The 20386-nt window shown below is 41.3% G+C and overlaps 1 protein-coding gene across 2 annotated transcripts in view; it reads right to left on the minus strand.

Moving 5' to 3' along the window:
* Nucleotides 1-20386, minus strand: part of polb (polymerase (DNA directed), beta) — a 120136-nt gene that overhangs the window by 91972 nt on the left and 7778 nt on the right. For both annotated transcript variants that reach the window (XM_072266784.1, XM_072266785.1), the window contains exons 2-8: nt 20033-20090; nt 19395-19461; nt 18960-19034; nt 11341-11399; nt 6262-6311; nt 5704-5755; nt 69-123 (exon numbers count right to left, since the gene is read on the minus strand). In XM_072266784.1, the coding sequence (XP_072122885.1) occupies nt 69-123; nt 5704-5755; nt 6262-6311; nt 11341-11399; nt 18960-19034; nt 19395-19461; nt 20033-20090 (416 nt within the window). The remainder of the gene's footprint in view (nt 1-68; nt 124-5703; nt 5756-6261; nt 6312-11340; nt 11400-18959; nt 19035-19394; nt 19462-20032; nt 20091-20386) is intronic.

Genomic DNA, 20386 nt, shown 5'->3' on the forward strand with positions numbered 1-20386 from the left:
GGGAATGTTTGACACTTTGGAGCATGACCCTGCATCAGGACCAGGTGTAGTTTTAGCTCTCGTCTTACCTGCATCTTCACCATTTCTGTCCGAGGAATTCGCTTTTCAAAATCCTCAAAATACCTTTGGAGATCAATAAAATATCAATGAGCAAGCAGTCATTGTGAACTGTCTTATCAAGAGATCATTAAGTGTTCAGTTAACAATTCCCTCCTTACACTGTGTTGCTTCAGTCAGGTTAGGCTTTACTTTTAGAGCCCAGAACAATTAGGTACAGTAACAGGCCCACAATGCCTAAGCCTAATGTATCGATTTTAACAAATACCATCGGCTTATACTTTGTCTATATCCCTCCATTCACTGCCTATTCAAGTGCCAGTCTAAAGGCCTCTTAAACATTACCATATACTGGGTTCCACCCCTTTCCCAGCACCACAATCGAGGCACCTGAGTGGGGCCTCTGTCGGTCAGGGTTCACCATGGACGTTGTCTAGATACGCAGACCTGGGCAATACAATATGGAGACTAAGCTGCCGTCCACACAGCAAGCTGTCCCTCTCCATGTATCTGATGAAGCCAAAAAAAAGTCAGAGACCGACAAAGTTTGGTACCAGCAACATTACAGGAATTGTCAGTCAGTGCTGAACTCAATGTAGGAGTGACTTAGGGACTCCAGCTCCGGATTTTTCCCTCAGGGTTTATTCCTGAAGTCTCCCCCGTGAGCAGGTACAGCTGCAAGGCAGTGGAAGTTTGAGATCAGAGTTTGCCTTCTCCTAGATGAGCTGCCAACCACAGCTGATGAGCCCCATCTTCCTAAAGCGATTGGTTTTAAGGTGCCAGTAACCCGCCTTTGCCCTTTCTCCTATCAGGAGAAACAGTTCCACTGGGCTTAGTAGCTAAGCCACACATGAAGGCCAGGAGCTAGACTTAGTAATCAGAGGCTATTTGAGGAGCACACCATAGAAACATAGAAAACCTACAGCACAATACAGGCCCTTTGGCCCACAATGCTGTGCCAAACACATACTTACTTTAGAAATTACCTAGGGTTATCCATAGCCCCTATTTTTCTAAGCTCCATGTACCTATCCAGAAGTCTCTTAAAAGACCCTATCATATTCGCCTCCACCACCGTTGCCGGCAGCCCATTCCACACACTCACCAATCTCAGCATAAAAAATTTACCCCTGACATCCCCCTTGTACCTACATCCAAGCACCTTAAAACTGTGCCCTCTCGTGTTAGCCATTTCAGCCCTGGGAAAAAGCCTCTGACTATCCACACGATCAGTGCCTCTCATCATCTTATACACCTCTATCAGGTCACCTCTCATCCTCTGTCGCTTCAAGAAGAAAAGGCAGAGTTCACTCAACCTATTCTCATAGGGCATGCTCCCCGATCCAGGCAACATCCTTGTAAATCTCCTATGCACCCTTTCTATAGTTTCCACATCCTTCCTGTAGTGAGGTGACCAGAACTGAGCACAGTACTCCAAGTGGGGTCTGACCAGGGTCCTATATAGCTCTAACATTACCTCTTGGCTCCTAACTCAATCCCAAGGTTGATGAAGGCCAATGCACCATATGCCTTCTTAACCACTGGGAGCATTTACTAAGTAGTGGGAGCTTATCCCCATTAGCACCCCCCAGTTATAACAACCTCAAGGAATTAACCACTACCACCCACTACTCCACAAAAAAATTGCCCGGTAAAACTCTTTTAAACTTTATCTTTAAGTAATGGCCTATAATATTTGACACTTCCACCTTCAGAAAAGAACTGTCTATCCCAGGGTTCTACAGACCCCTTGCTTAATAGTATTGGTCCATGGCATATGGAACCCCTGATCTACCCCATCTATATCTCTCACAACTATATATACATCTATCAGGTTACCCCTATTTGCCCAACCTCTCTTTGCAGGTAACAGCCTCCAGTCCAGGCAGCGACTTGGTGAACCTCCTCTGCACCCTCTCCTAAACCTCCAAGTCGTAAATGTAATGCAGCCATGTGGTTCAAGTTTAGCACCAAGAAGAAATTACAGCAACTTTGCAACAACAACAAACATGCAAATTAAAGATAAACTGTAGCACTTCAACAAAAGTGAAGCATAAGGTAGGAATTCAAGTTTAAAACCCAAATTATAAATTGTCATTTGTGCGATATATCAAACAATGTATATTGCCAAGTCTAATGATAAGATACATCCTAGGATGTGCAGGGACACATCGTCAGTGATGTAACCTGGGAACACTGTGTGCATCAGGTCTTTCAACATCAAGGTACTCTCGCCCAAGCAACCCAGCTAGGGTTGATCAGGCTCTGGCTTACGACTCAACAGCATTGGTCCACGGGCCATATCTCTTGATCCACAGACCCCTCAGTTCAGTCAGCAGTGTGTGTTTCCATTTTGAGATTGGTTTCAATAAAAATATTTCACAGACTGTTGCACAGTTATTGTGGACACAAGAAGTTATTTTGTTATAAGCCAATATGAGCTGCTGGAGCAAGTCAGTGAGATGGGGCAGCAACGGAGAAGGGAAATATCCAGATGGTAGGACTTAACCCTAAACATCTTCTGTCGATTTCTTTCCACAGATACCGCCTGACCCGCTGGATTCCTCCAGCAGTTAGTTTTTTTGCTCCAGATTATCATATATTACACTGCACTGCTGCCACAAAACAACAAATTTCACAACATAGGTCACTGATATTAATCCTGATTCTGATTACAATTTATCTGTAGTCTCTCGTTTCTCTAGTTATTTTGCTATCTCTTTTACTGCCACCAGAGGGCATCAGCACATTAAACACATACCTGCATTACTCTATTGTTCAAGATTTCAGAATAATAAAATTGTATCAAATAATTAAGGTTCATTCCAATTCCATCTTTTGCCAGTGTACCAAATCAGGTGAATCTTGAAATCCACAAAACTATGATCTTCCTTCCACTTGAAATTACCACTGGTATAATGAAACTTCAACAATAAGAAGCAATGCTGTGATTACCAGGATATACTCCACCCTACGCTTCCAGTTTGAAAGAAACTTAGATCCACCTGTCAGTTTGCTGAAAAGCTGGTTTTTTTTTTCTGAAACATCCCATGGAGGTAATATTGTCCTTTATTATTGCCCCTTCAAAATGACCAGTAGAAATAAATTGCAGAAAAAATAGAAGGTGTGAGATACAGTGGATGGCAGGAAAGGTCGAATGACAAAGGAGATGATAGAGCAGGCCAAAGAGGATTATAAAGGTTTTGGTGATTAACAACAAAGTTGGCTACAGTATGTATACCTGGTCATTGACTTTCATTTTGGTTCATTCTACCCTTGTGCTTCTATTCCACAAAACTAATCGCTACTCTACTGTAGGACAGCATGATCGCGTAGCAGTTAGCATATTGCTTTACAGCACTAGCAAGCAGGGTTCAAGTCCCACCGCTGTCTGTAAAGAGTGTATACGTTCTCCCTGTAACTGTGTAGGTTCCCTCCAGGTGCTCCAGTTTCCTCTCACATTCAAAGACATACTGATTAGTAAGTTAATTGGTCCCATGAGTGTAATTGGGTGGCACAGGCTCATTAGGCTGGAAGGACCTATCACTATGCTGTACCTCTAAACAAATTTTTAAAAAACTGCCCAACTCTCTCCTACCTTCTTTCCCCAACCCCATCTTCCACTGGAATTGAAAACATATTTTATCCAACATTTTCAGCACAGATCTTTGCTCTGCTGCCTGACTCCCAAGTATTTCCCAGTATTTGCAGTAATTTGATTTACAGTATTGCAGGGGTCCCCAACCTTTTTTGCACTGCGGACCGGTTTATTATTGACAATATTCTCGCGGACCGGCCAACCCGGTGGGGGGATTACGGTTGCCAATGGACAAGAGTAGCAGTCAAATATGTCGTGTTTACCCCGAGAAAGACTACAATGACCATGAAGCCTTGCGCGGGCAGCAGTGCACATGTGTGTACGTGCCGATTTTTTTTTTCCAGAAATCATTTTTGGCGATCCTGTTTGGGGGGGGGTTAATCACGACCAGAATATAGGTGATAAGTGGCTAATACACTCAATTTCCTTTCTAAAAGGGTTTATCTAACGAGTTTAATATTAAACACACAGCGTAAATTTTCCTCGCATGAATATAGTGATAAGTCAATTATCAGGGGAGGACAGGGGAGCTTGAAGTCAGTGTTGAACGAACTTCCAGTAGAAGTGGTAGAGGCAGGTTCGATATTATCATTTAAAGAAAAATTGGATAGGTATATGAACAGGAAAGGAATGGAGGGTTATGGGCTGAGTGCAGGTCGGTGGGACAAGGTGAGAGTAAGAGTTCGGCACGGACTAGAAGGGCAGAGATGGCCCGTTTCCATGCTGTAATTGTTATATGGTTATATAAGTCACTTATAAGTCAATAGCATCATAACATTTTAAGTAACGTTTGGATATTAAACGTACAGCACATATTTTCCCCGTATGAACATATAAAATCATTGCAACACACCAATATCGCTGAATCAGTGGGAGCCCTGGGCTTGTTTCCCTGCAACAAGACGGTCCTATCGAAGGGTGATGGGAGACAGCGATACTCTTGTCCAGTCTATTCCGCAATTTAGTTTTCGTTGCATTCATTGCAGAGATATGTTGGAAAAGGAAGCCACGTTTTCAGTGCTTTCATGGCTATCTCAGGATATTTAGCCTTGACTTTGATCCAGAATGCCGGCAAAGATGTTATGTCAGACATACTTTTCAGCGCGCCATCATTCGCAAGCTCGAGGAGTTGATCTCCTTCCCACGTTGACATGGATGATGAGCGGGTAATGACCTTGCGTGCATAATGGCTCAACAGTGGCCGTGACAGGGAATGAGGAAAGGTTTCCTCGCGGCCCGGTAGTGCATGCTTTGCGGCCCGGTGGTTGGGGACCGCTGCAGTATTGGGATTGGTTCCTTAAGGCTGTTATAGCCGGGAGGGAGTGCAGTGGGGATAAGCTTCCACTACCTATTAAATGCTCCCAATGACATGCATCTCAAACAGCCTTTGACAACCAAGTCCAGCTTCTAGCCTTCACATGTGGCTTAGCTACCAACCCCAGCTGAAACATTTCTACTGGCAGGATAAGGGGCAAAGATGGGTTACTAGCGCCTTAAAACTGTTCACTTCAGGCAGTTAGAGCTTGTCAACTTTGGTTGGTAGCTCATCTAAGAGAAGGAAAACTCTGATCTTAAACCTCAGCTGCCTTGCAGCTATACCCACGTATAGGAAAAGCCTCAGGAGTAAACTCCAAGGAAAAATCTAGAGATGAGCCCCTAATGAAGTCCAATGTTCAGTTCAATGCTGATTAGCAACTCCAGTGACGCCACTGGTGCCAAACTACATCGGTCTTTGCTGTTCCTTTGGATTCATCAGCTTTATGGAGAGGGGGAGCTTGCTACATAGGCATCCGTTTGCTCTTGATATTGCATTGCTCTGGCTTGCTCATCACATAGGCAGATAGGTTGCAACATCCATGTTGACCCCAGCCAATGGAGGGCCTTAAAGTATTGGGTTTAATTTTTCATATAACACTTGTAGACATCCCAATAAACAATGGACAACAGGCAAACAATTTTCAATAGCAGCAAGTTTTAAACCATTAAAGTTCAGTCCTACACTGCTTCCCATTTCAGCTATGAAAAACCTCCATCACAAAAACACTTACTTCACACCAATGCGCTGATGATAATTGAGTATGTGTTCATTTTCCCTCAGATCTATATATCAAAGAAATTACATTTTAAATTATTATCCAGAACTTAAATTTCAAAAGTATAGAAACACACAAGATGCTGGAGGAACTCAGTAGGTCAGAGAATACCTATGGAGGGAATAAACAGTCCAATTTTCAGGCTGAGACCCTTCATCAGATCTGAAAAGTACAGATTAGTTTAAGCTAACTGTTTCAGCCTCCAAAGATGCTGCTTGACCTACTATGCATCTCCTGCACTTTCCGTTTATATTCCCAGTAACTTCAGAATTTTGCTTTTCATCATGAATATATTAATGATTTACAGAATACTACAGCATATAAAGTGAAATGGATATCCTGCAGTTTGAAAACTTATATTACTTGTGTAACTTCTATAATATAGGTAAGTTACCTATACCAAATAAGTAAAGAAACATTTTCATATGTTGGTTATTTATTGGTAGTTACTATCGGTAGTTAATAGTAGACTTGCTATTTTAATCAAAAAATCAATGGACTTAAAAATCATACCATCCAAAGTTTTGATTCCTTCCTCCACAAACTTTCTTGCCGCTGCAGGTCTGTAAAATGACAACAAGTATTAGTACGCATGGCAGGGGACTTTCTGTTCTGAAAGTTATAGACACACCTCCAGGTATCTCCAATCTCTTAATTCCAGATTTATTATCATTGATATATGTCATGAAATTTCATTCTTGTCTCAAGGTTTTGACATCTCACCAGAACTATACACATTGTATTTGTGACCTAACAAATGATTTGTCAAGGATTTAGATGATTTTATATTCAATGTTCCTACTTACAAAACCAAACATCCCATATATAATATAAATACTTTTATCAGTTTTCAAAGATCTACACCTCTATGTCTGTGCTGCTCCCTGCTCCTATACCATTGGGAATGTGTAGGGGTCCTAGTTGCCCCCAGCTCATTGTGTAATATGTTTTGTTTCAGTCCAGCTCAAGCTTTTTCCTTCTCTTTTTCTGGTACATCAGTAACTGCTTCAGTATCACTTCCCACATTCTACTTTGCTCTCTCTCTTACACTTGATTCATTTAATTTTTTCTTGTCTCTTTCTTGACTTTCCATTTGAGAGAATAAACGAACAATCAGAGCCCACTACAAGTACAAGGACTGCAGTACCTACCTTGACAAGGATTTCTCATATTTTTTTTCAACTGGGATACTATTAACCTAGCTTTTCCGTCTCTATTGCACAGTTCTGACAAAGCCACCTTCCAATGTGCTTATTTTATTTCCTTCAACTGTTCTCCCCTCCACCACATGACAGCCTCTCAATCTTAATTGTAACAACTCTGAACAAAGAAAGCTCTCCTCTATCCTCACCATCTGCCTCCACAGTCAATAGGTCATCTTCTCTACAATGACACCATGAGACAAGCCTTTCCCGCTCCTCCCCTTTTCTCAGTTTCAAAGAGACTATTCCTTTTGTGACACTCTAGTCCAATCCTCCACCTCCCTTTCATATGGCACATGGCACCTTTCCATTTAACTGCTGAAGAAGCAACATCTGCCCTTCCATCTCCTTCCTTCCTGCTGTCCAGGGACCCAATGAGAGTCATGCAACTCAGGAATAGGCCTTTCAGCTCACCGTGCCAGGCATCAACCACCTATTAACACTAATTCCACATGAATTCCATTTTTATTCTCCCCAAATTCTCATCAGCTCACCCCAGATTCTACTACTTACACACATACTAGGGGACAATTTACTATGACTATTTACTGTACCAACCCACAGTCACAGTGAGTGAGTGAGGATGTACAAAGTTCACAATGGAGTCAGGAGTGAACTCAGGTAATAGAGCTTCTACCCAACTTCCTTCCAAGTGAAACAGCAATTTATGGTGATCTGATGAGGGGTCTTGGCTGAAACATCAACTGTTATTCCCTGACCTGCTGAGATCCTCCAGCATTTTGTGTGTTGCTCTGGATTTCCAGCATCTGCAGAATCTCGCATTAGCGATTTACCTTCCTCTTTTGCAAATCTAGTACACTGCATCTGGCGGTGTACTGATTTTTTTTAAAGATGTGTCTCCTCTATACTGGGGAAACCAAAAGCTGATTGGGTCTGAACTCTGCTGAACACTTTCACTCATTCCCCAAGGAAAACCTTGAGCATCAAGTCACCTTTCTTTTCAGTCCTCCAGATCTTTTCACTCTGACCTCTCAGGCAGTTCTGACAAAGCTCAATATAAACTTGAGGAACAGTACTCAACTTAGCATATTAAAGCCTTTAGGACCTAAAAGTGAATTAGCTGATTATCCAAACAGATTGAATTCAGTTTTGTATCATCTGCAAACTTCACAAGATGCAAAGTCTATTTATACACAAGAAAAGCAGAGGCCGTATTACCAACGCCAGAAGAGCAAATTATCTCAGTTCATATTGGCCCAAATTGCTGAAGTATTCTTACTGCCAACGTGATATCACAGATAAAGAAGGGGTGGAGATTTCATTAACCACCCTCTGCCCATCTTCTTTTGATTAGATAATCCTTTAGAGTAGTGGTCACCAACCTTTTTAAGCCCAAGATTCCCTACCTCGACCTTAGTGAAAGGCAAGATAGTCATAGTCATACTTTATTGATCCCGAGGGAAATTGGTTTTCGGTACAGTTGCACCATAAATAATTAAATAGTAATATGTAAATTATGCCAGGAAATAAGTCCAGGACCAGTCTATTAGCTCAGGGTGTCCGATCCTCCAAGGGAGGAGTTGTAAAGTTTGATGGCCACAGGCAGGAATGACTTCCTATGACACTCTGTGTTGCATCTCGGTGGAATGAGTCTCTGGCTGAATGTACTCCTGTGCCCAACCAGTACATTATGTAGTGGATGGGAGACATTGTCCAAGATGGCATGCGACTTGGACAGCATCCTCTTTTCAGACACCACCGTCAGAGAGACCAGTTCCATCCCCACAACATCACTGGCCTTACAAATGAGTTTGTTGATTCTGTTGGTGTCTGCTACCCTCAGCCTGCTGCCCCAGCACACAACAGCAATCATGATAGCACTGGCCACCACAGACTCGTAGAACATCCTCAGCATCGTCCGGCAGATGTTAAAGGACCTCAGTCTCCTCACGAAATAGAGACGGCTCTGACCCTTCTTGTAGACAGCCTCAGTGTTCTTTGACCAGTCCAGTTTATTGTCAATTCGTATCCCCAGGTATTTGTAATCCTCCACCATGTCCACACTGACCCCCTGGATGGAAACAGGGGTCACCGGTACCTTAGCTCTCCTCAGGTCTACCACCAGCTCCTTAGTCTTTTTCACATTAAGCTGCAGATAATTCTGCTCGCACCGTGTGACAAAGTTTCCTACCGTAGCCCTGTACTCAGCCTCATCTCCCTTGCTGATGCATCCAGCTATGGCAGAGTCATCAGAAAACTTCTGAAGATGACAAGACTCTGTGCAGTAGTTGAAGTCCGAGGTGTAAATGGTGAAGAGAAAGGGAGACAAGACAGTCCCCTGTGGAGCCCCAGTGCTGCTGATCACTCTGACGGACACACAGTGTTGCAAGCACACGTACTGTGGTCTGCCAGTCAGGTAATCAAGAATCCATGCCACCAGGGAAGCATCCACCTGCATCGCTGTCAGTTTCTCCCCCAGCAGAGCAGGGCGGATGGTGTTGAATGCAGCGGAGAAGTCAAAAAACATGACCCTCACAGTGCTCGCTGGCTGATCTACTTACTAAATCATTCAAAGAAAAAACTGCTCAGATTTTACTTCCAATTTGAGGCCTTTTATTTAGGCTAACTGTATTTGAATTACACAAAATACTTTTGTCAAACTTTCAAATTAATTCAAACAAGAAAACACTGTAACTAGCATATCAAACAAGCAGTAGCTGTCTTTAAGAATATTACAATACTTCACACCTTTAATTCTAAGTTTCATTATTTTATTTTATTTCAACATGAAAAATAAATGAATAAAAACTGACTGTTGCACTCAATTTGATGACTGGGGCTGAATACTTTCTGCTAGTTCCCTGAAATTTGGCTCATAACTACAGACAGCCAGTCTGAGACAGTCTGTGAGGTGTCTGTCAGTAAGACAGCTACTGTACTTAGATTTAATAATTTTCATCTGTGAAAATGCAATTTCACATAGACAAGTTGACCCGAAGTAGAAACTGACTTTTAGCGCTATAAAACCAACGCGCACACCGCGCATTGCTGGGGCTCCATCAGTAGTGATTGCCACCAGTTTATGAACGGGGATGTCATTTTCACGGACATATTTTTAAAACTCATTGTAAATATCTTCACCTCTCATTCTCTCCTTTAATTGCAAAAGAGTGAGGAAGTCCTCCTTTGTTGTAAAATCCTAGAAATCCATTCTGACAAGTACAACAAGCTGAGCTGTTTGCATTACATCCAGGGATTCATCGAACTGTAGTGAAAAATATTCACAGTGACAAGTCCTTGTTGATCCACGTCCTCTGACAGTGACTCTACCCTCCTTGTCACTGTTGCAGGGCCAAGCGGTATATTATGTATTGTGGTTGTGTTGTCATTTTTGTTTTTAAAGTCATTAAAAACAGTCTCTGCAGTAACGTCCATTGCTTCCTTGAATAAATCGCCATCTGTAAAAGGCTTCTTGTGTTTAGCCAAAAGGTGACTTACACGAAATGATGCTTCAGTAGCAGCCTTATTTTGAGCAGCATGTTTTGTGAAAAACGATTGCTGGGCCTTCAACCCTAATTTCAGCTCCTCAACTTTCCTAGCACGGATTGTGCTCTTTGGGGGGTAGGTGTCTTTAAATTTCTGGTGGTTGGTGTTGTGGTGCCGCTCCAGATTCCCTCCTTTAGTTAGTGCTTGTGTTTGGTGGCACAACATACATACACACTTGTCTTTCACCAAGGTAAATAGAAATTCCTCTTCCCATTCTGGATGGAATTTGTACATTTTCGCCTTCTTTCGTGGAGCCTCCGCCATGCTATCAGGATATCACGAGCGAGTGCCGTATATTGATGTTTGCGACAGTCTGTACTCTTATTTAATCTAATTGGTCACTTTGATGCAGCACAAGCTATGCTGAAAACACGGTGCATGGTGGGGGAGCTACACACATGTGCACTGGGCAGAAAGGACAGAACTAAAACACCGCAACCCGGAAACAATCTCTCTTTACAAACAGTTTTCAGTAGCGAAAATATTGCTATATTACCATTATTCTAATTAGTATTACTTATTTTTATAATGCCCACATTACAACAGTATTTGTGCATTTATTTTTGATTTTTTTCAGGATCTACTGGGAAAGTCTCAAAGATCGACTGGTCGATCGAGATCGATGGGTTGGTGACCACTATTTTAGAGCATGTTGTTTCATGATAACTTGCAAAAGCTTTTAAAGAATTTCCTATCCTTTGATAGCAAATAATGCAATGCATTTAATTTCCTGTCATTTGTACCAGTTCTGTCAACATTTTGTTTCTTGGCTGTTTTAATAAAGTAGATTCAAGATTAAACACTGGGGCATCATAGGAGTAAAATAATTAGGATATGCATAACAGAACAAAAGAAATGCTCTGATAGATGATTGTGTCCTTACCCTATTCCAGTCACTCTTGTTAAAAAGTTAATAGATGAACTGGTGTCATCTTGACGAATCTGGAAAGAAAATAAAGCAGAATTTCAATGTTACATTGAAAATGTGAAAAAGCAGAATCAAATGCACCACAGGTACGTCCCCATCAAAGTTGTTGGTGAACGCAGCAGACCAGGCAGCATCTCTAGGAAGAGGTGCAGTCGACGTTTTGGGCCGAGACCCTTCGTCAGGACTAACTGAAGGAAGAGCTAGTAAGAGATTTGAAAGTGTGGGGGGGAGGGGGAGATCCAAAATGATAGGAGAAGACGGGGGGAGGGATGGAGCCAAGAGCTGGACAGGTGGTTCAGTCAATCTTTCTGGTCTATAAATTAATTTATAGTTCACTCCTCACATCCCCCTTCATCCACCTAGCAATATAACCCTCTATTTCTTCTCACTCATACGTTTACCCTACAGGTGCCATCACTTTTATTAAGATAAATGAAGACAACCTGGAGCCGAAGTCTTTGCCTGCTCTTTCGTTTACAGGACAGACTATCACGAGTGGTAAAGGAAATGTGCAGTGGCATTAAACTGCACAAAATGTTTAATATCACACGCAATATTCTACCTTGCATGACAGGACTTTGTACACTTCCTCTCGTATTATTGAAAAGGGATCTGCCTTATCTGGATCAATACTGGAACAGCATTATGAAAGACCCCACTCACCCCTCATTCAAATTCTTCTCCCTCCTGCTATCCGGCAAAAGGCACCGAAGCATTGGGGGCTCTCACAACCAGACTATGTAACAGTTTCTTCCCCCAAGCCATCAGACTCCTCAATATTCAGACCCTGGACTGACGCCAACCTAATGTGAAAAAGACTAAGGAGCTGGTGGTAGACCTGAGGAGAGCTAAGGCACCGGTGACCCCTGTTTCCATCCAGGGGGTCAGTGTGGACATGGTGGAGGATTACAAATACCTAAGGATACGAGTTGACAATAAACTGGACTGGTCAAAGAACACTGAGGCTGTCTACAAGAAGGGTCAGAGCCGTCTCTATTTCCTGAGGACACTGAGGTCCTTTAACATCTGCCGGACGATGCTGAGGATGTTCTACGAGTCTGTGGTGGCCAGTGCGATCATGTTTGCTGTTGTGTGCTGGGGCAGCAGGCTGAGGGTAGCAGACACCAACAAAATCAACAAACTCATTTGTAAGGCCAGTGATATTGTGGGGATGGAACTGGACTCTCTCACGGTGGTGTCTGAAAAGAGGATGCTGTCTAAGTTGCATGCCGTCTTGGTCAATGTCTCCCATCCACTACATTATGTACTGGTTGGGCACAGGAGTACATTCAGCCAGAGACTCATTCCTCTGAGATGCAGCACAGAGCGTCATAGGAAGTCATTCCTGCCTGTGGCCATCAAACTTTACAACTCCTCCCTTGGAGAGTCAGACACCCTGAGCCAATAGGCTGGTCCTGGACTTATTTCCTGGCATAATTTACATATTACTATTTAATTATTTATGGTTTTGTTACTATTTAATTATTTATGGTGCAACTGTAATGAAAACCAATTTCCCCCGGGATCAATAAAGTATGACTATGACTACTGCCCTCTACTGTCCGTATTGTCTTGTTTATTATTTATTGTAATGCCTGCACTGTTTTGTGTACTTTATGCAGTCCTGGGTAGGTCTGTAGTCTAGTGTAGTTTTTGTGTTGTTTTACGTAGTTCAGTGTAGTTTTTGTATTGTTCATGTAGCACCATGGTCCTTAAAAATGTTGTCTTGTTTTTACTGTGTACTGTACCAGCAGCTATGGTCGAAATGACAATAAAAAGTGACTTGACTTGACTTACTATGGGGCCAGGGTATCATTTTCCCTTCTGGTAGATCTTTTAAAGTATAGTTTCTACTGTAAGTGTTCACAGCCATCTATTTATTGCCAATACCTCAGTACTTGCACTGTCCATTTCCCAATGATATACCCAAATGGTGACCTCACCAATCTTCAGAATCAGAATCAGGGTTAATATCACCAGCATATATCATGAAATTTGTTGTCTTTGCAGCAGCAATATAAAGTAATACATAATAATAGGAAGAAATATGAACATATAATGGTTAAATTAAATAAGTAATGCAAAAATAAAAATAAAAAAGTGAGGCATTGCTCATGGGTTCAATGTCCATTCTGAAATCGGATGGCAGAGGGGAAGAAACTGTTCCTGAATCGTTGAGTGTGTACCTTCAGTCTCCTGAACCTCTTTCCTGATGGTAGAAATGAGAACAGGGCATGTTCAAGATGATGGTGGTCCTTAAAGATAGATGCCACCTTTTTGAGGCATTTCTCCGTGAAGATATCCTGCACACTACAGAGACTGGTGCCCATGATGGAGCGGATTAAGTTTACAACTCTCTGCATCTTGTTTTGGTCCTGTGCAGTAGCACCCCCTGCCATACCAGACTGTGATGCAGCCTGCTAGAATGTTCTCCACAGTCTCTTTGGTGACGTACCAAATCTCCTCAAACTCCTAATGAAATACAGCCACTGTTGTGCTTTCTTTGTAGCTGCATCAATATGTTGGGCCCAGGAATAGAACATCAGGGATATCAACACCCAAGAACTTGAAATTGCCCACTCTTTCCTCTCTTCACTCCAAAGTGTCAATGCACATTTCTCGATCTTATCTCCTATACACTTCTGTCACTTGCGTAAACCCCCCTTGGATCTGCCAGCTCGCTGCACATACATCTCACTTTAAAAAGCTATTTTACCTTAGACCTCGTGCATGATAAAAATGCAAGCTTCCTGTTCAGAATTGCTCCCAAACCCAAAAAGAGATCATAGGCTAAATTTGCAAGACGACATGTCCACAACTTTCTAGAGAAACGTTCGTTCCAAAATTCCCTACATGATTTCTTAGTGTTCTTCTGACTTGATTGCCTCTAGTTCTGCTAAATCATGTTCATGACAATGAACGTGATGTGGATTGGAATCTGTAGTTCACATGATGATGTGTTTCTGGTTCTGGAGTGAGAGCAGCTAAAGAAGGCTCCAGAGGTTTTTGTGAACCTGGGACATTTCTTCCAGTTCGTCTGTGAAACAGTTTAATTTTTCTCTTCTCATGTCTGTTTTTTCTTTTTCAGGGAGGCTGGGGTCCTGTAGGAGTCCATGATCTACAGCTGCAGATCAAACTGTGGTTCTTCTTGGGAGGTGGGTTCTCACTCTTGGAACTCACCAGATGGCCTGACTTTTTAATACCTCCAGGTACAGCATGGAAGACGTGCACCTTCGGGGCGTGGCCCTGTGGCGACCTAGTTCCTCACCAATGTCACCAACTGAAGTGTCGCAGGAAATTGAAACATTGAGACAGCAGGCAGGCAGTGTACACTGCTGTCGAAAGAAGGGCCCAGCACTCGAGCAATCTCTATCTCTCGAATTGAATTGACTGTATTTCTTACGTCCTTCACATACATGAGTAAAAATCTTTATGCTACGTCTCCATCTAAATGTGCAACGTAATGGTGAGTGAGAGTCTGTTGGTCCTCGAGTCAGGGGAACTCAGACAAGCAGCGCAGCAGACTGCAACATCGAAGCAGCAAGCTGTTGGTCACCCCTCTCATTGTGGCAGGAGCAGTATCTCCCTCCCTCATGAGAGAGAGAGCCTGTCTGAGATTTCGAAGTGTTGGGATGGACAGTAGTTTTTGATGGACTCTAGATCATGGTCTATTGCTTTTGCTATTGATGTTTTGCTGGAACAAGTGGTGGGGAGGGGGAGGGTTGAAGCTTTTGCTGCTGATTGTGCATGGGGGAGAGGGGCTTTGGGGTTCTAATGGTTTTCTGGCAATCACCCTTTAGGCTTTTTCCTGTTTCATGGATGTCTGCAAAGGAATGCATAGTGTACGTTCTCTGATATTAAATTGAATCACTGAACCATTGATTTCTAGTTGCTGCTCTTTTTTTTGTTATTTTGGGCGATTTTGAATGGGGTGCCCTGTAGATAACAAACACTGAACGAAACTGAACCTGCCTGGACTCTTGATTTTGTGTTTTATATTCTGTGGTTTTTGCTCTTTTTTTTGTTGCCATTTGCGTGATGTGTTTTTTATTGTGTGTGGAGGTAGGGCAGGGGTTGATGTTTTTTCTTTGAACAGATTCCATGGTTTTTCTTTGTTTCATGGCTGTCTGTTGGGAAGATGAATCTCAAGGTTACATACTGCATGCATACTTTGATAATAAATGTACTTTGAATGTTGTTGATTTCCCTTTGTCTACTCTTTCACAATCTTTTTATAATTTTAAAGGATCTCTATTAGCTATCCTATTCAATCTTCATTTCCAAAGAGAAGCCAGCTGTAACCTTGCACTTTCACTTGTAACACACCCTCATAAGTACCTGTACAGTTCTTGCCATAAAATAAAACATAATAAAAAGGATAAGTTGTTTTTCCAAAGAAATGTATTGTCACTAACTGGTGAGGTGAACAATGGTTTATATTTGCATACAACGCAAAAGGAGAATTACAATTTTGATCAGAAAATTTGTGGTTATTTCTTACTGAGGAGAAAGAAAATTTGACAGATTTACTATATGAATGCCCATTGCAAGAAAATTTCCCCAACAAAACATGATGTGTATATTCTGGATAAAGGCACAATCCATCGTTGCAGTCGATGCTACTAATACTTTGTACTCATAAGTATAAATGATAATTTGCAGTGCAACCACTTATATAAAAAATAACATTTTTTTTGAGAAAGCAGAGTAAATGCCCAAGGACACAATGCAGAACTTCAGCATGCTTTTAACAAAATAGATGAGAACACAGCAAATAAAGCATGATGCTAGACACGAAGATGGATTAGCACTTCTGTTGCACTAAAAAAAAACACTCTTAGGGTGTGCCAGAACACCTTATAATGAATTAAATACTTAGAGTGGAATTGAAATGTGGAAATGAATTCATATAGAGCAAGATTCCACATTGAGGTGTTATATGAGGGATAAATACTGGTGAGTACATGGGGCTGAGGCTAGTTTGCATCCTTCCAAGAGAACAGAAGTTAATTACATTCTCTACAAATATAACATAATTTCTTATTTTGAAATAAATGTCCAAGCATCCCCTTACCATTAATCTGGTATAAACCTAAGAAACCATAGAAAAACTACAGCACAGAAACAGGTCTTTTGGCCCTTCTTGGCTGTGCCGAACCATTTTCTGCCTAGTCCTACTGACCTGCACATGGACCATATCCCTCCATACACCTCCCATCCATGTATCTGTCCAATTTATTCTCAAATGTTAAAAAAGAACCCGCATTTACCACCTCGTCTGGCAGCTCATTCCATACTCCCACCACTCTCTGTGTGAAGAAGCCCCCCCTAATGTTCCCTTTAAACTTTTCCCCCCTCACCCTTAACCCATGTCCTCTGGTTTTTTTCTCCCCTTGCCTCAGTGGAAAAAGCCTGCTTGCATTCACTCGATCTATACCCATCATAATTTTATATACCTCTATCAAATCTCCCCTCATTCTTCTACGCTCCAGGAAATAAAGTCCTAACCTATTCAACCTTTCTCTGTAACTGAGTTTCTCAAGTCCCAGCAACATCCTTGTAAACCTTCTCTGCACTCTTTCAACCTTATTTATATCCTTCCTGTAATTTGGTGACCAAAACTGAACACAATACTCCAGATTCGGCCTCACCAATGCCTTATACAATCTCATCATAACATTCCAGCTCTTATACTCAATACTTTGATTAATAAAGGTCAATGTACCAAAAGCTCTCTTTACGACCCTATCTACCTGTGACGCCACTTTTAGGGAATTTTGTATCTGTATTCCCAGATCCCTCTGTTCTACTGCACTCCTCAGTGCCTTACCATTAACCCTGTATGTTCTACCTTGGTTTGTCCTTCCAACGTGCAATACCTCACACTTGTCTGTATTAAACTCCATCTGCCATTTTTCAGCCCATTTTCCCAGCTGGTCCAAGTCCCTCTGCAGGCTCTGAAAACTTTCCTCACTTTCTACTACACCTCCAATCTTTGTATCATCAGCAAATTTGCTGATCCAATTTACCACATTATGATCCAGATCATTGATATAGATGACAAATAACAATGGACCCAGCACTGATCCCTGTGGCACACCACTAGTCACAGGCCTCCACTCGGAGAAGCAATTCTCTACTACCACTCTTTGGCTTCTTCCATTGAGCCAATGTCTAATCCAATTTACCACCTCTCTATGTATACCTAGCGACTGAATTTTCCTAACTGACCTCCCATGCGGGACCTTGTCAAAGGCCTTACTGAAATCCATGTAGACAATATCCACTGCCTTCCCTTCATCCACTTTCCTGGTAACCTCCTCGAAAAACTCCAATAGATTGGTCAAACATGACCTACCATGCACAAAGCCATGTTGACTTTCCCTAATAAGTCCCATCTCTCCAAATGCTTGTAGATTCTGTCTCTTAGTACTCCCTCCAATAACTTACCTACTACCGACATTAAATTTACCAGCCTATAATTTCCCAGATTACTTTTCGATCCTTTTTTAAACACCGGAACAACATGAGCCACTCTCCAATCCTCCGGCACCTCACCTGTAGACAGCGACATTTTAAAAATTTCTGCCAGGGCCCCTGCAATTTCAACACTAGTCTCCTTCAAGGTCCGAGGGAACACCCTGTCAGGTCCCGGGGATTTATCCACTTTAATTTTCCTCAAGACAGCAAGCACCTCCTCCTTTTCAATCTGTACAATTTCCATGATTTCACTACTTGTTTCCCTTAATTCCATAGACTTCATGCCTATTTCCTTAGTAAATACAGACGCAAAAAACCTATTTAAGATCTCCCCCATTTCCTTTGGTTCCACACATAGCCGACCACTCTGATCTTCAAAAGGACCAATTTTATCCCTTACAATCCTTTTACTCTTAATATACCTGTATAAGCTCTTTGGATTATCCTTCACTTTGACTGCCAAGGCAACCTCATGTCTTCTTTTAGCCCTCCTGATTTCTTTCTTAAGTATTTTCTTGCACTTCTTATACTCCTCAAGCACTTTATTTACTCCCTGTTTCCTATACATGTCATACAACTCACTCTTCTTCTTTATCAGAGTTGCAATATCGCTTGAGAGCCAAGGTTTCTTATTCTTATTTACTTTGCCTTTAATCCTGACAGGAACATACAAACTCTGCACTCTCAAAATTTCTCCTTTGAAGGCTTCCCACCTACCGATCACATCTTTGCCAGAGAACAACCTGTCCCAACCCACGTTTTTTAGATCCTTTCTCATTTCTTCAAATTTGGCCTTCTTCCAGTTCAGAACCTCAACCCTAGGATCAGATCTATCCTTGTCCATGATCAAGTTGAAACTAATGGCGTTATGATCACTGGAACCAAAGTACTCCCCTACACAGACTTCTGTCACTTGTCCTAACTCGTTTCCTAACAGGAGATCCAATATTGCATCCCCTCTAGTTGGTCCCTCTATATATTGATTTAGAAAACTTTCCTGAACACATTTTACAAACTCTAAGCCATCTAGACCCCTAACAGTATGGTGATCAATATACTTGAAGGAGTTAATTGAACATAAATCAATGACTTACCTTTTCCAGTTTCTGCAACTTTCCTGTCGCTAGAAACTCATCAATCTTCTTTGCAATCCTGTCACCAACACCTTCCTGAAAGTATTGGAAATATAATTTGCAGAGGACCTGTGTTCAGATTATCTGTCATTTTAGATTATTATCATATACATCATGGTGCAATAAAATTACATAAAACTCACAGTATGAACTGTATATATAGAAAAATAAATACAATAATAAATACTACAAAAGGACGGTGCAAAGACAATTTAAGTTACTGTCATATACATTCTGATGCAATCTAATTACTTAAAACCACAGAGTAAACTGTATATATATATATGGTAATACAATAAATATTACAAAAGGATGTTGCAAAAATAATTTAAATTATACAAAATAAATTTAATATCACAACAATTCTCATTTTTTTTGAAGAATGAAAAAGCTCACCAGCTTCTTAGCTTCTGCACCACTCTTGATTTTTGTTGGATATTTTGCTATAACTGAAGCTGCTTTCCTGCAAGAGAATAATTTTTAAAAAGCACTAGCATTGGAAACGTGTACATTGTCAGGGGTATTACAGAACAAAAAGCTGCTAAAAATATTTCAAAAAATTGTATTACATGTGCTCTCTCATGCTAGTGGAGTCTCAAATAGAAAACAAGTACAGTATACTTTTCTATAAGAATCTAAAATTGCAAAATCAGATTTAAGATACATTTTTATTTACAAATAAAATGAAAGATTAAGTTTGAGTTGTATTCAATCATGTGGTTCATACTGGTAACCATTGCATGAGTTCAGCTCATAAGAACCTCATTTGTGGTGAGAATACTAGATCCAATTGGATGCATCACCTGACAGGAAACTGAGTGGGCCAACATTAAGTCACGAACCCTGGACAGAAATTAATTTAAACTCTAGCTAATCTTGGAACCAAAATGCTCGTGGAACTCAGCAGGCCAGGCAGCATCTATGGAAAAAATTACAGCTCATTTTTTGGGCCAAGACCTTTCGTCCAGCATTTTGAGTTTATTGCTTGGATTTCCAGCATCCGCAGATTTTCTCTTGTTTGTGAGTGGATTTACCTGTAAGCATTGTATTTATGCATCGCTCGATTCACATTCCTCTCAAAGTTCGCCAGCTCTGTAAACAAAACAGACAAAGCTTTGCTTCAAACTCTGTGTACAGAAGCTTTTTCAAAGCCACACTGAACATCTTTCAACACATCAAAAAAAAAGTTTCAAACAATCTTCAACTCCAATACTTCAATTGTTCATGGGTACTGTATATATCATTCCTTTCTTAAAGATTTTTTTCAGAAACTGCTCCAAACTATCCTCTTTACTAATACTAGCTTGTCTCCCATTATCATGATCTACACTGTTTAATATTTTGAATTTTTTTGAACAAGGTTGTCAATTATTTACCACCAAGATTGA

Source organism: Mobula birostris, chromosome 8 (genome assembly GCF_030028105.1).
Source record: "Mobula birostris isolate sMobBir1 chromosome 8, sMobBir1.hap1, whole genome shotgun sequence".
Lineage (NCBI taxonomy): Eukaryota > Metazoa > Chordata > Chondrichthyes > Myliobatiformes > Myliobatidae > Mobula > Mobula birostris.